This window comes from Mchenga conophoros, linkage group LG5 (assembly GCF_057382185.1).
Source record: "Mchenga conophoros isolate Kocher_MC1m ecotype Shallow Benthic linkage group LG5, M_conophoros_male_GT1.1, whole genome shotgun sequence".
Taxonomy (NCBI): domain Eukaryota; kingdom Metazoa; phylum Chordata; class Actinopteri; order Cichliformes; family Cichlidae; genus Mchenga; species Mchenga conophoros.
This window is the reverse complement of record NC_140530.1, coordinates 15,700,741-15,714,723: the sequence shown is the minus strand read 5'-3', so window position 1 is coordinate 15,714,723 and position 13,983 is coordinate 15,700,741. Positions and strand designations below refer to the sequence as shown.

Here is a 13,983-nt window from a genome sequence, read left to right as displayed (position 1 = left end):
TTCGTTTATCTAGTGACTGCTCAGGCTGGGCACCTGTAAAAGCAGTACTTTTCTGTAGGAGCTGCGTTACACAGGTGTTGTTTCAGCTCAGTGTGCGTTGCGTGTCTGTGGTGTGATGTGTTATTACTTAACATGAAGACAATTGCCTGGAATGTTATTCACTATATGCAAATTATCACATGCAGTTTACCTCCAAATGTATGGAAATGTTTCAACATGTCTTACACAGCCTTACTGGTATGTTGCCAAAATTGCATGTTCAGGGTCTCTTTTGTTATGCAGCCTCCTGTTCCTTTAAGCTACTTGTGCACTGCATTCTTGAACAGTCCTGGCTAATTGAAGGTTGTAAGACAGGAGGGGGCATAAATATTTGTATAAAGCTACGCATTATTCTGTGTGTTAGAATTAAGGGCTTCCTTTTGACTCGTAACACTTGTGACTTGTGACAGCTGCAGTGCTTCCAAACAAAAGGTGCTTTTAGGGGGGAAAAGAGCTGTGTTGTTATTGTTATTGCACATCTTCAGTTTGTATAGCGACTGCTCAGGCTTGGCACCTTTAAAAAAAAAAGTAAAAACTTCTTTGTAGGAATTGTTGTTAGACAGGTGCCGTTCCACTTCAGTGGGTGCCTTATTAAAGGGCTTTACCTGGAATTCACTATATGCAAATACTTGTATTTGTAATATACATATACATATGGAACTGGTTCAACATGTCTCATACAGCCTCACTGCTATGTTTTGGGCCCACTGTTTGACTCAGTGCCATTATGCAGCTCGATGAGTCTTTGGGCTACTTGTGCGCTACATTCTTGCATTACCCATTATCCTCAGCACATTTCCTGTTGTTTTATGATTTAAAACTAAATGCAAAAGCTGATGAATGAGCTCTTTTTAGTCTTCAAAGAGACACGTGGAGTAACATACAAAGTCTGACCAGCACAGGCCCATGGGCTCAGTGTCCTCCTAAGTCATGCTGGGTGCCGCAATTGCTGCAGAATCACTAAACTACTGTGAATGTAATAATAAAACTGAGCTTGCACTGCAATAACTTATCAGTGATTCAATTCAGATTATACTGTAAGGTAAAAACCCTAAAATATTAGAAGGAACAATCACACATTCCCCATGAGCAAGTACTTGGCGACCTTGGGAAGGAAAAGCTCCCTTTTAGCAGAAAGAAACCACTGATGGAACCACAGGAGCAGGGACTGGTTGGGTGTGAGAGGAAAGAGAAGAGCACAGAGGGAGGCAGCACAAAAGGCAAACTACTGGAGAGTCAGAGTTTAAGAATTGCTAATGATTAAATGCTGTAGTTAAAAGACAGAGTGACCAAGTGCATCATGGGAAGCCCCCAGCAGCAGAAGCTTATGTGTGTTTAAGTTTTTCATTACTAAATTGTATCAATTAGTGTAACTTATAATTGAAGCGTATCAGTAGAATTCAGCTGCGGGGTTCACAGTGACTTAATAGGGCAGTTTGGCTCAGTGGCGCTATGCAGCCTCCAGCGCCTTTGGGCTAGTCGCTGCATTCTTGCGCGGTCCCGGCTGATTTAAGGTGGGAAGAGGGTGCTCCGGGCTGGTGTTTGGGGAGCAATAATGTCAGCTTGATTAAGCAGGAAAAAGTTTTAGAGCTGCAGACAGATGGAAAACTAACTCCCACAGAAGACGCTGAAAGGGCAGCCTTAAATCGCGGGTGGGGCGGGGATGAGGTATGGCTACGTTTAGGGCCTCACATGCAGCAGGAAAATGAAACGTTTGATCTTCAGCAGGCGCTGCAGGGGTCATCCCCGCGGGGCGCGAGGACACGGTGACAGCTGTATGCTAATGTGCGCCCGCGCCGGGTCCACGCGGCCGGAGGAGCGGCACGAGCCTGTCGCTGTTCCTCTTTGACAGTGTGTGTCTGGACTCGCATGAGGAGCACATTTGTCTCCTTTATCATCATTTATTTATGAATTTAAGCTTTTATTTTCCTGTCGACATCGTAATGCTGCTGGATGTCAATGTGATAAAGATGAAGATACTTGGCATGCTGAGCTACACGCTGGTGAGCTTTTATTTATTTATTTAACCTGAAGTTTTGATGAGAGCTTCTGTTCGACTCTTGTACGCTGTGTTCCTTTTTCCATTGGTGAACAGACAACAGGTTTAAAAGTTTAAAATGCAACAATTAGCTGCATGAGGGAAAACTGGAGTTAAGGGAAATGCCAACACGGGTGTTCCTCCAAATGTTCTTCTGTCTTTTATTCTGTAAAGTTGGTGCAAAAACGCCCAGTTGGAGAGCCTACAACTAGCCTGCTGCTCTCCAGCAAATGTTGCGCATAAGTGGCTCTTGAATCACTTGGAAACACCTCCAGGTGTTTGGCCGGTGGAGAACCAAGCTGTTGTACCACATCACATCATGTTTTTGCTTTCTAGGGCCTGCATGTTTTGGAAGAATTGTTGCTGAAGAATTTTGTGTTATTATAGTACCTCCGTGTCACATGGCAGTTCACCTACTTATCTTATGTCTGAATCCGTTCGTTTCAGTGAATGGGAGGTGACTTTGTGGCAAGGAATCAGTGAAAAGGCTTTTATGCTTTTAACAAAGCTAAAGGAAAGTGGAAAATTACAGGGTTTCCCTGAGTAGAAAGTATGTGTGCCTACTAGTCTGCCATATGTTTAGTACTCCCTCAGATCAAAGTGTCACCTAAGATAAGCAAACCTGAGCCTCGGCTCTCATTTCACAATCTGTGTGCTTTTGTTCTTCACTTCGCTGAACAGGTGGCATCTGACTTTAGAGACCCTTCTTGGCTAATCTTAGATATACAAATAGGTACAAAAGGTTTAGCTGAATGGTCGAGAAATCCTGACACAATCTTTAAATGTAAACTAATCGTGTTGTAGAGAGGACACTGATTATTGAGGAGGCACAGCTATTGTATGAGCCCGCGATAAGGTTACGCAGACATTTGTTGTGGACTTTACGCTCATTGTTTCACACAAATAATTACTTCATATGTTCTCTTCACAGGATTTTTCCTATGATGACCCTAAGCTGGAATTCAATGTGGATGCACCCAATGGTGTGGTTATGGAGGGCTACCTCTTTAAGAGGGCCAGCAATGCATTCAAGACCTGGAATAGGTAAAATGGAAAGTTACGATATATAACAAAATAGAATCGAGGTTAGCTTACAAATCAGCCATAACCTGTTCATATGGAAAATACACTAATGTGACAAGATGGGGGTAAAAAGCTCATCTTTCTAACTTTATTGCCTGTGAGCTCTCAGATTTCTATGTAGAATAACTGAAGAAGGAGTGTGCTTTGTTGAGCTCTACTAAGTTAATCGATTTCATTCCATTGGTTCAGTACTGAAAGTAGACTTCAGCATTTGAGTCAGCCTATCTCTGTCACTCTAACAATCTGATTTCATACCTTCAACCCCCTCCAGGCGGTGGTTTTCTATACAAAACAGCCAGCTGGTCTACCAAAAGAAACTCAAGGTACACTCTAATTTTGTAAATGTAAATCTACCGTTTTGGGGTCCTTATGCTAGGATTTTGTCACCACTCTAGCTAACCTACACAGTTTAGAGTTCTGAATTCTATTTGCCACCATTTGTATAATAGCAGGTCAACCAGTGTCTTGTCTTTCCTGTCGATCCTGTCACTAAGCTTTGTTTTTCTGGCACTCCCCTTTTTCAATGGCAGGATTCTTTGACAGTGGTTGTTGAGGATTTGAGGTTGTGCTCAGTCAAACCATGTGAAGATAATGAGAGGCGGTTCTGCTTTGAGGTGGTTTCACCCACTAAGTAAGTGTGTGTATTTCACTCCAGAATAAGCTCAACTTTATTTTTTTTCAGATTGCAACAGACTTAAGCTAAAATATTAAACAGATAAAGATGTTTATAACTAGTTTCTATAAACCTTTAGGAGCTGCATGCTGCAGGCTGAGTCTGAGAAGCTGAGGCAGGCATGGATCCAGGCTGTCCAGGCAAGCATCGCTTCTGCTTACAAGGACATCACCGACAACTATTACATCGAGGTGAAAACAAACACATAACCCAATACAATAACACTTACACAATCCTGTAATGCAAGCCTTTATTTTTCCTTAGATTTGATCAAGTCTCCATCGCTAACTTGTAACTCCATCTTCACAGCGATTGGACCGGACTGCCTCACCCTCCACCAGCAGCATTGACTCTGCCAGTGAACCCAGAGAGAGAGGAGAGAGGGCTGATAAGGGAGTTCGGGGAGGAGGAGAAAACCTCCTCCAGCGGGTGCAGAGCCTGCCAGGCAATGAGCTGTGCAGTGACTGTGGCCAAACGGCTCCCTGCTGGGCTTCTATCAACCTGGGAGTGCTGCTCTGCATTGAGTGCTCAGGGATCCACAGGTGACTGTACACTAAGGGCTGCAGTTATTGTGCAACAATCACACAGACCCTGTGGACTGTAAATCTTTTAAAGACACTGAAATACATGATGTAGGAGGCAGTCAAAATTAACAAGAAGTGAGCCATTTATTTTGGCTGACTTCCAACAGGTGAAGCCACAAAGGGGAGCTCACGCAAGCAAACAAACTGAATACACAGACAGCATGACAAAGAACATAGATGAGACTAAGGCTATAAGTAAACAGAAATTCAAACATATAATGAAGGTCTAAAAAGAAATTAGGAGCTCAGAAGTATACTAACACAATCTAAATGATTGACCCCATCCTCATTCCCCTGCTAGGTTGCACTCACACAGCCCTCAATAACCTTATACAGAGCATTACATTCATAACTTTTTTCTAGTTTGTGACTACATTGTAGAAGTGGTGACACACGTCTGCTCACATATTTATTTGATTACTTAACTTGTTATTGAGGAAGCGTTGGAGAACGGTTTTGAGCATGGGTGACAATCATACCACGTGCATACGTGGTCAAATCAAACTGAATGCCTGCAGTGAACAAACTGGACTTTAAACCTGCTTTGTCAGTTTGTTTTCTCTGGTGAGTTTTTCTTGATTGCCCAACCTTAAAATGAAACTGTCCTAGTTTAGTAAGGCTATTTACAAAAAAACAGGTGTTCCTTTCCAGAGAAGAGAACAACACGTCACATGTGACTGACATTTGCCCTGCTTCTGCTCGTTTTTAACACATGCCTGTTTAATCTTCTGCATTCAAGCATCCCGTTACATTCACGTCCACACAAGTGTATCAGTTCTTTTTTGATATGTCAAACTTTCCATCATGTACAGTGGGGCAAAAAAGTATTTAGTCAGCCACCGATTGTGCAAGTTCCCCCACCTAAAATGATGACAGAGGTCAGTAATTTGCACCAGAGGTACACTTCAACTGTGAGAGACAGAATGTGAAAAAAAAATCCATGAATCCACATGGTAGGATTTGTAAAGAATTTATTCGTAAATCAGGGTGGAAAATAAGTATTTGGTCAATAACAAAAATACAACTCAATACTTTGTAACATAACCTTTGTTGGCAATAACAGAGGTCAAACGTTTACTATAGGTCTTTACCAGGTTTGCACACACAGTAGCTGGTATTTTGGCCCATTCCTCCATGCAGATCTTCTCGAGAGCAGTGATGTTTTGGGGCTGTCGCCGAGCAACACGGACTTTCAACTCCCGCCACAGATTTTCTATGGGGTTGAGGTCTGGAGACTGGCTAGGCCACTCCAGGACTTTCAAATGCTTCTTACGGAGCCACTCCTTTGTTGCCCGGGCGGTGTGTTTTGGATCATTGTCATGTTGGAAGACCCAGCCTCGTTTCATCTTCAAAGTTCTCACTGATGGAAGGAGGTTTTGGCTCAAAATCTCACGATACATGGCCCCATTCATTCTGTCCTTAACACGGATCAGTCGTCCTGTCCCCTTGGCAGAAAAACAGCCCCATAGCATGATGTTTCCACCCCCATGCTTCACAGTAGGTATGGTGTTCTTGGGATGCAACTCAGTATTCTTCTTCCTCCAAACACGACGAGTTGAGTTTATACCAAAAAGTTCTACTTTGGTTTCATCTGACCACATGACATTCTCCCAATCCTCTGCTGTATCATCCATGTGCTCTCTGGCAAACTTCAGACGGGCCTGGACATGCACTGGCTTCAGCAGCGGAACACGTCTGGCACTGCGGGATTTGATTCCCTGCCGTTGTAGTGTGTTACTGATGGTGACCTTTGTTACTTTGGTCCCAGCTCTCTGCAGGTCATTCACCAGGTCCCCCCGTGTGGTTCTGGGATCTTTGCTCACCGTTCTCATGATCATTTTGACCCCACGGGATGAGATCTTGCGTGGAGCCCCAGATCGAGGGAGATTATCAGTGGTCTTGTATGTCTTCCATTTTCTGATGATTGCTCCCACAGTTGATTTTTCACACCAAGCTGCTTGCCTATTGTAGATTCACTCTTCCCAGTCTGGTGCAGGTCTACAATACTTTTCCTGGTGTCCTTCGAAAGCTCTTTGGTCTTGGCCATGGCGGAGTTTGGAGTCTGACTGTTTGAGGCTGTGGACAGGTGTCTTTTATACAGATGATGAGTTCAAACAGGTGCCATTCATACAGGTAACGAGTGGGGGACAGAAAAGCTTCTTACAGAAGACGTTACAGGTCTGTGAGAGCCAGAGATTTTCCTTGTTTGAGGTGACCAAATACTTATTTTCCACCCTACTTTACGAATAAATTCTTTACAAATCCTACCATGTGAATTCATGGATTTTTTTTTCCACATTCTGTCTCTCACAGTTGAAGTGTACCTCTGGTGCAAATTACTGACCTCTGTCATCATTTTAAGTGGGGGAACTTGCACAATCGGTGGCTGACTAAATACTTTTTTGCCCCACTGTAGCCTTATCAGTCAAAACTGTATCCATAAAAAGGCTGGCTGCACTAGAATTAAAATTAAATAAATGTATATGTAATACTAATAAGAAAAAAAGCACAAATCTATGGTTTTTCATACTGGATTTGTCGCGTTTGTGTATATTTTAAGTAATAAGACAATACTGTTTTTACTCCAGGGTCTTATGAGCATAGCTTCAGACATCTGCCGCCCCAAGCAGTTTAAATAAAAGTAGCAAAAGTAAGATTGTGCTAAGTTCTTCCAGTTGGATAAAAACTCTTTTTAAAGTCTCTTTTTCTTGTTTCTTTCAGGAGTTTAGGGGTCCATTTCTCTAAAGTGCGTTCACTGACGTTAGACTCGTGGGAGCCAGAATTACTTAAGGTGCGCCTTCTTAACGCTTTGCCTACAGCTCATCTTCCCTCTGCCATGCTTTTTCCTCCCAGCAGAGTTACACGTCTTATTCCTTTAGTTCATTGCTAATGCAATTTTAATTAGCCCTTTTAAAAAAATGTTCACTTTCCGTGTTGTCTCTCTCATGTTTGTTCTCTCATCTTATATTTAGCTGATGTGTGAATTGGGGAATACTGTGATCAACCAGATTTATGAGGGATCCTGTGAAGAACTCGGAGCAAAAAAACCAGGCCCCTCCAGTTCAAGGTCAGTTTCTATCCAGCAGAGTAATTTTTCCAAGACTCTAAAGATACCTTTTACCTTCTTTCTTATGATCATTTACCTCCAGACAGGAGAAAGAGGCCTGGATCAAATCTAAATACGTGGAGAAACGCTTCCTGAAGAAGATGAGTGGCAGCGAAGCGCTCGTGCAAGGTGAAAGGAAGTCCCGCCCTTGGACAGTGAAGAAATGCCAGCGACACAACAGCTCTGTTCGGGCACCCAACAAGGCTCGTAGGAAATATCACCGATATGAACCTGGCAGCGCCTCGCCGGCAAACCTCTCAGCAGGTCAGTGTGGGGACTTGTGATGTGGTGATAAAACCAAACACACTGTGAAGCCCAGACTGAGCTCTTGTTCTGATCTTTTATTCTCCTGCAGCAGCTGCAGCAAAGTTTCGCCGGGACTCGCTGTTCTGTCCAGATGAGTTGGACTCATTATTTTCCTATTTTGACACTGGCTCTGGTCCTCGCAGTAAGTCCACTGCACAATGTGTTGATACAGTGCATTGTTATTGTAGACTTTAGAGAAGATTTTAGGTAAAGGCTCCACAGTGAAACAAAATAACTCAGAAACTGAAGTTCTTATAGCAGTTTTCCACATATTTGTGATTTCCTGAGCAATCCAACCGATAACGTGTCTTTATGTAATGCAGTTTGTGCCAAGTAATGATTAACGTGTCCGTGGCTTGGCAATGCTTGGCCCTGCAGGTCTCAGTAGCGACAGCGGCCTGGGAGGAAGTACTGACGGGAGCACAGACGTCCTGGCCTTTGGCTCAGTGGTGGACAGTGTAACAGAGGAAGGTACGTGTGCTTGTGGGCTCTGTGCCACCAGTGTAAGTAGCTACAATTTAAATTAAATCGTGTTACATGTACTTATATTGTCGCTCATTCTCATGTTAAATTATTCACACACAGAAGAGGAGTCAGAGGAGTCCTCCAGTGGTGAGGTGGAAATTGAACAGGAAGTATCCTCAGACCCTGAAGACCCAAGAGAACTCCACCCTGGCGCGCTCCTATACCGATCCTCCCGACTCCACAACTTGCCGCTCATGGCGGAGGCTTTGGCACACGGTGCTGACGTACACGCCGCTTGCGAGGAAGAGGAGGGAAAAACGCCACTCATTCAGGCTGTGATAGGGGTGAGACGCTCTGTAATAAACATGTGTGGGTGTTTTGGTTTGGATAAAGTGATGTGGATGTAAATGAATAATTTCATTTATTAAATTAAGTTTATCTGTTTAATTGTTAAGTGACTTCAGACCAGTGCCCTTGATGTCAAATGTCATGAAGGTGCTGGAGAAACTGGTTCTTGCCGACTTTGCTTGCAGGTGACACATGCTCTCCACCCTTTTAAGCCAGTTTCTGTTGAGGGTGGATATCTACATGCTGCTGCATGTCTCTCCCACCTGGATAGTATGGATGGTACTATTGGCATTATGAGAGAATTGTGGGGTTTGGGGGATTTGTTTTTTTTCCCTCCACATCTTTAATACCATCCAACCACTTCTAAGTGAGAAGCTGCTCAGAATGGGTGTCACCACTTCTACTGGTCTGTCAGAGTGGCTTCAGTTTGCACAGCTGGTGTGGTGGTTTGTAATACTCAGGCATCACAGGGGACAGTCCTGTCTCCATTCCTGTTTACTTTGTTCACCGCAGGTTTCTAGTACAACAGTGAAACATGCCACATGCAGAAGCTTTCTGACACTGCAGTAGTTGGAAATCACCTCCTCCTTCTCAATGTTAGCAAGACAAAAGAAATGGTGTTTGACTTCCGGAGGGAAAAAAAATTGTAATTAGGCCCATTAACATCATGGGTGGAGAGTTAATTCACATCATTGGCCAGAATCTGGAGGGCATTTGAGTCATCAGCTCTCCTCCACACTACAGAGGCAGCACAGCTCCTTCTCCCTCAGACTTATTCAACCCCTTCATATGCGCCTTTTCAGGCAATCATTCCTACCGTTCTCAGTGAAACTGTACAATAACTCTTCTTGACAGGTGAACATGTTTGTCAGGCACAAGATACTGCACACATATTTCTGCATTATACCTTCTTGAAGGTGTTTCTTGAGTTTAAAATATCCATATTATTTATTAATGCAATTTATACTGCTCCATTACACTCTTTAAAAAAAAAAAAAAACCTTCTTTAAATTAACCTCATTTTTATTTCACTTTTTTATTTGTGTTGTTTTTTTGTTTTTTTTATCACTGTTGGGTGTGTATATAGTGCAAACTTTCTATCTCACAATATAAGACCCTCACTATGCAGCAGTGGCACTTTTACTATGTTGTGTATTTATTATAGATTGTGCTTTTATTGTAATTTTTTATCCTGCTGCTGTAACACAATAATTTCTCTGTTGGGATAAAGAAAATCTTTTTTATCTGGACTGTCTACATTAAAAAAACATCTGCAGTCATAAACGATTAAAAACAAGAAAGACTCTCCACGTAAATGCATCGTCTGCCATTATGAACACTGTAGACTTGAAATTCTCCATCTGTCTCTTTGTTAGGGCTCCTTGATAGCTTGTGAGTTCTTGCTACAGAATGGGGCCGATGTGAACCAGAGGGACATGAGAGGCAGAGGCCCACTGCACCATGCAACCGACCTGGGGCACACTGGGTAAGAGAGACATGGAAGTAATAAGCTGTGTCTGATAATCATTGTGTTCTAGCCTGTGTATAATGTCATGAAATGTGGAAATTATTAGGTAAAAGCTACTTTCAGCTGCTCCCTTCCCACAAAGTGGTTACCACAGCAGGTGGCTCCCTGTGTTTGAGTTTTGCGCCAGACGTAGTCCCAAAGGGGATTTATGTCTCCAGCTAGAATTGAACCACCTTTTCTCTTGCCAGGCGAATGTGTAAACCATTGTTGGTACACCTAATATTAATGTACCAACAGCAGTGAATACCTTTTGTTTTGAATGTTAAGGAATGCATGAAGTAATCTTTCCCTATAACAAAACTGCCTAACCAGTTTTGATAATCATATTATTCTTTGACACTCTATGTTGTTTTAACCAGGAAAAACTACAGGAAGTGTCACTGTTAAAAAAAAAAAAAACACACACAAAAGTCTTCCTCTGGTATGCAGTATAATCCCACGTGATACTTGCCATCACGAGTAACTCATTGCTTTAAAGTATTTGAAGTATTCACATTTGAAACTGCTTAAACTGGAGCTATACGTTCAGACTAAAGTATGGAGCACAGAGATAAACTAAAAGGCATCAGTGAATACCACATCAGTAAGTCATCATGTGTGCATTCCACAAAATCTGCCATGTCACTATTGCTATTGTGGACCATATTTTATTTTTTGACTCTGCTAGGGTGGCATTAAAAACAATCCTTCTTTATTGTACTGCCTGAAACAAGCTGTTATAGCTTCTCTTCTTTTAAGCCAAGCTTCTTGTCATTGGTTACCCTTAATAAACAGATGTTTTGAACAGCAAATAGGTGGAGATATTCCTAACATGATGTGCTTGACATGATCATAATGGGGATATCCACTTTATGATACCATTCAGAGCCTTTGGTGATGTCTTATATAAGAATCAGACAGGAAACGAGGGAATGGGGCGCAGCAAATGCCCACAAGTGAGACTGGGACCCAGGCTGCTACACTTTAGCCTTATAGCATGTGGTCAACCAGTGAGCAAAACTGGGACCCTGTAGGGTAAAGAAATTTTTTTTGTCTTCCCATCTTTGTTTGTACAGCCAGGTGTGTCTGTTCCTGAAAAGAGGAGCATCACAAACAGAGGTGGATGAACAGGGCCATGATCCTTTAAGCATCGCTGTCCAGGCTGCCAATGCAGACATCGTCACCCTGTAAGACACTCTGTGTAATAGTAGCTGATCTGGAAGAACATGTATTACTTCATGGTTTTGCTGAACAAGCAACTAACCTGGCAAAACTTTAACAATTTAAATGCAGTCAGCTGAATTTTTTCTCTCTGTGGACCATATGTTTGTCTTTTGTGGTATTGATCCATGCTTTAATCCATGTGACTAAAAGAATTACTTGCACCAGATTGTTATTCCACTTGTAAGCACTGCGGATAAACAGTTAAAAAATAGTTTAAATCTTTATAATGTTATTATGAAAGCTTGTGTATCCATCATTGGTGGCAAAGTCATAACAGTTCTTTTCTTACCTTCCTCCCTCCTCTCACCCTTACATTATTTTCTCACCTTCTATCATCTCCCTTTGTCCTGCCTCGCTCCTTCCCACTCCTGTCCTCCAGGTTGCGTCTAGCTCGGATGAATGAAGAGATGCGAGCGGCAGAGGCGGCTCCGCTGGGTCAACCAGGTCAATACCCCACAAGCAGTCCCACTGAGCAGCAGTATAGGAAGTGCATCCAGGAATTCATCTGTCTCAACATAGACGAATGCTAGTGGTCACTTCTGTACCGTGGAGCAAAGCCTGTGCTCTATTTATAAATCTTCCTCCTGACTGAGAAAATAACATATTCATGTAAAAGCTGCCCCTACACCCTGATCACAAGTCTGTTACTTCCCCTAGATCTAAGCCTGCAGGCAACTTCTGATAAGCTGGGTGTCTGAATACAGAGTGACTATTGGATGCTTCGAGTCATAGGGAGCATCCCCGTGATGGACCTTTCTAACTCTACTGACTATCCAGTCACCTTCACCATCTTCCTGCTTCGCCACTATGTTTCTGCTTACCATTACTTGGCACTACCAATCCTAGCTACACAACACAGCCAGTAAAATGACATCAGCTTTCTTGGTGTTTCGCTAACAGGGTTATGCTCTAACTTCATTACATGGTGTGACCTCCTGTATGAGGGTGTGGGTGTTTTTATTTTTGTTGCCTAACAGCTCTTACCTCAGAAGAATCTCGCTGCATTAATCCTGTACACTTTATATCTATCCAGACCATCTGTGTGACATCCAATGTACCCATCTCTCCTTCATCAGAGATGTAAATATGCATATTTAGAAGTTTAGAAACTGTGTACTGTGGCATGAGGTAAAACAATATGGTATTTGTTCCAGTAACTTAAAAGAAAAAGAGTAACTGACAAGCTGCAGTAGAGGTGGGCAGGATAGTTTTACTGTGTATAAAAAGGGGGGTCGGGAAGGAAGAAGTGAAACTGTGACAAAAATGTTGAAGGGCTTGTGGGGAAGAGACCCTCGCCTGCTTTGTAAGATACTTTGTGTCGTCATGAGTGAGTGAGTGAACAGGAGAGTGCATGTGTTAAAGAATACTGAGAGACAGTTAAATAATATGTAAAGGAAAAAAAAGACTCTGCACTTTTCCCATATACAGAATTATCATTTAGCTTTTACATTGTTCTTGTCTAGTCAAGTTGTTGTCGATTTATTGTCTATTTTAATGATGTCTTTTTTATTTATCTTTCCAGAGGACCAGTGCAATGCATTATTGAATGCAGTTTTATATCAGCATTTCTGTTAATGATTGTCATTTCAATCTAAAATCCTTATTCAGAATTTATGATGGAGGTCTTTAGATATATTTTACATTAACAGCAGTCAGAAAACTTTCAAATGGCCTTAGATTACAGAGTACTTTTGTCTTGGCAGTAAAACGTGCCACTTCTCATTAGGTTATGCAAACACATCAATGGAACTTCTGATTTCTCTGAGGAAATTCTGAATTGACAGTGACTCATTATTTGAGCAATAACTGCCAATAGTTCAGAGCAGTGAGAACATGCAGAAATGTAAAATTGCATCATGTTATTCACTTCCATTTATAGAACATGAAACTAAAAAGCTCTTCAGCTTCCTGGCAATGGTAATATTACAGGAAAGTATTCGTGTTATGTTGAAATTATGGAGTATATTTAATCTTTTAAAAACTCGTGTCGTGACAGGACTAGCATATCTACGTCAATGCTAAGAATATCCTCTGTATGCTTTGCTAGATTTTTGGGAAGTTTGACCTTTGCATCTTGAGCATGATGAATATTTTTTCTATAATTTGATCACTTTGTGCAGTGCAGTCCTGTCAAAAAAAGCATGTACCGATATGACCTCTCTGGTGTCAGAAGTTTCTTCCTTTTTCCACCTCTGTGCCATTGTTTCATCCACACACGAATCTGTGGTGACTTTTCTTCTTTTCATTTCTTTCATTTTTTTATACTGTGCTTTTATTTTCCTCTGCCAAAGACTTTTTTTTTTTTTAAGGGAAAGTGTCTGACACTGTTGTATAACATCATGTTAAAAAAAGGAAAAAAAGAAGAATTGTTTTGGGTATATACAGGATACTCTTACCATCCTTTCTGAGTTGTGAGAGTGGTAGAAACACTGTTGGTGCTCACATGTTCAGAAGATGTGACTTACCTGATAGATACAATAGTTCAATGTACTGCAAGTAGAACCAGTCTCGGGGGGTGATGTGAAGCTACTGTGACCAAACTGTTAAGAGCTGTCGCCCTCGCGGAAGTATTAAATGTTGTGTCCATTTGTGTGTAGTATTGGCTTAAGA

At 42.0% G+C, this 13,983-nt stretch overlaps 1 protein-coding gene across 1 annotated transcript in view; it reads left to right on the top strand.

The window, feature by feature from the left end:
- The window catches only part of LOC146574023 (arf-GAP with coiled-coil, ANK repeat and PH domain-containing protein 3-like), a 56,752-nt gene that overhangs the window by 39,318 nt on the left and 3,451 nt on the right, over window positions 1-13,983 (top strand). Inside the window, exons 11-24 of the mRNA XM_085273576.1 lie at window positions 3,009-3,121; window positions 3,432-3,483; window positions 3,691-3,791; window positions 3,913-4,024; window positions 4,143-4,375; window positions 7,139-7,208; window positions 7,390-7,484; window positions 7,567-7,787; window positions 7,879-7,972; window positions 8,200-8,300; window positions 8,415-8,638; window positions 10,019-10,128; window positions 11,226-11,336; window positions 11,753-11,817. Coding sequence (XP_085129702.1) covers window positions 3,009-3,121; window positions 3,432-3,483; window positions 3,691-3,791; window positions 3,913-4,024; window positions 4,143-4,375; window positions 7,139-7,208; window positions 7,390-7,484; window positions 7,567-7,787; window positions 7,879-7,972; window positions 8,200-8,300; window positions 8,415-8,638; window positions 10,019-10,128; window positions 11,226-11,336; window positions 11,753-11,817 — 1,702 coding nt within the window. The remainder of the gene's footprint in view (window positions 1-3,008; window positions 3,122-3,431; window positions 3,484-3,690; window positions 3,792-3,912; window positions 4,025-4,142; window positions 4,376-7,138; window positions 7,209-7,389; window positions 7,485-7,566; window positions 7,788-7,878; window positions 7,973-8,199; window positions 8,301-8,414; window positions 8,639-10,018; window positions 10,129-11,225; window positions 11,337-11,752; window positions 11,818-13,983) is intronic.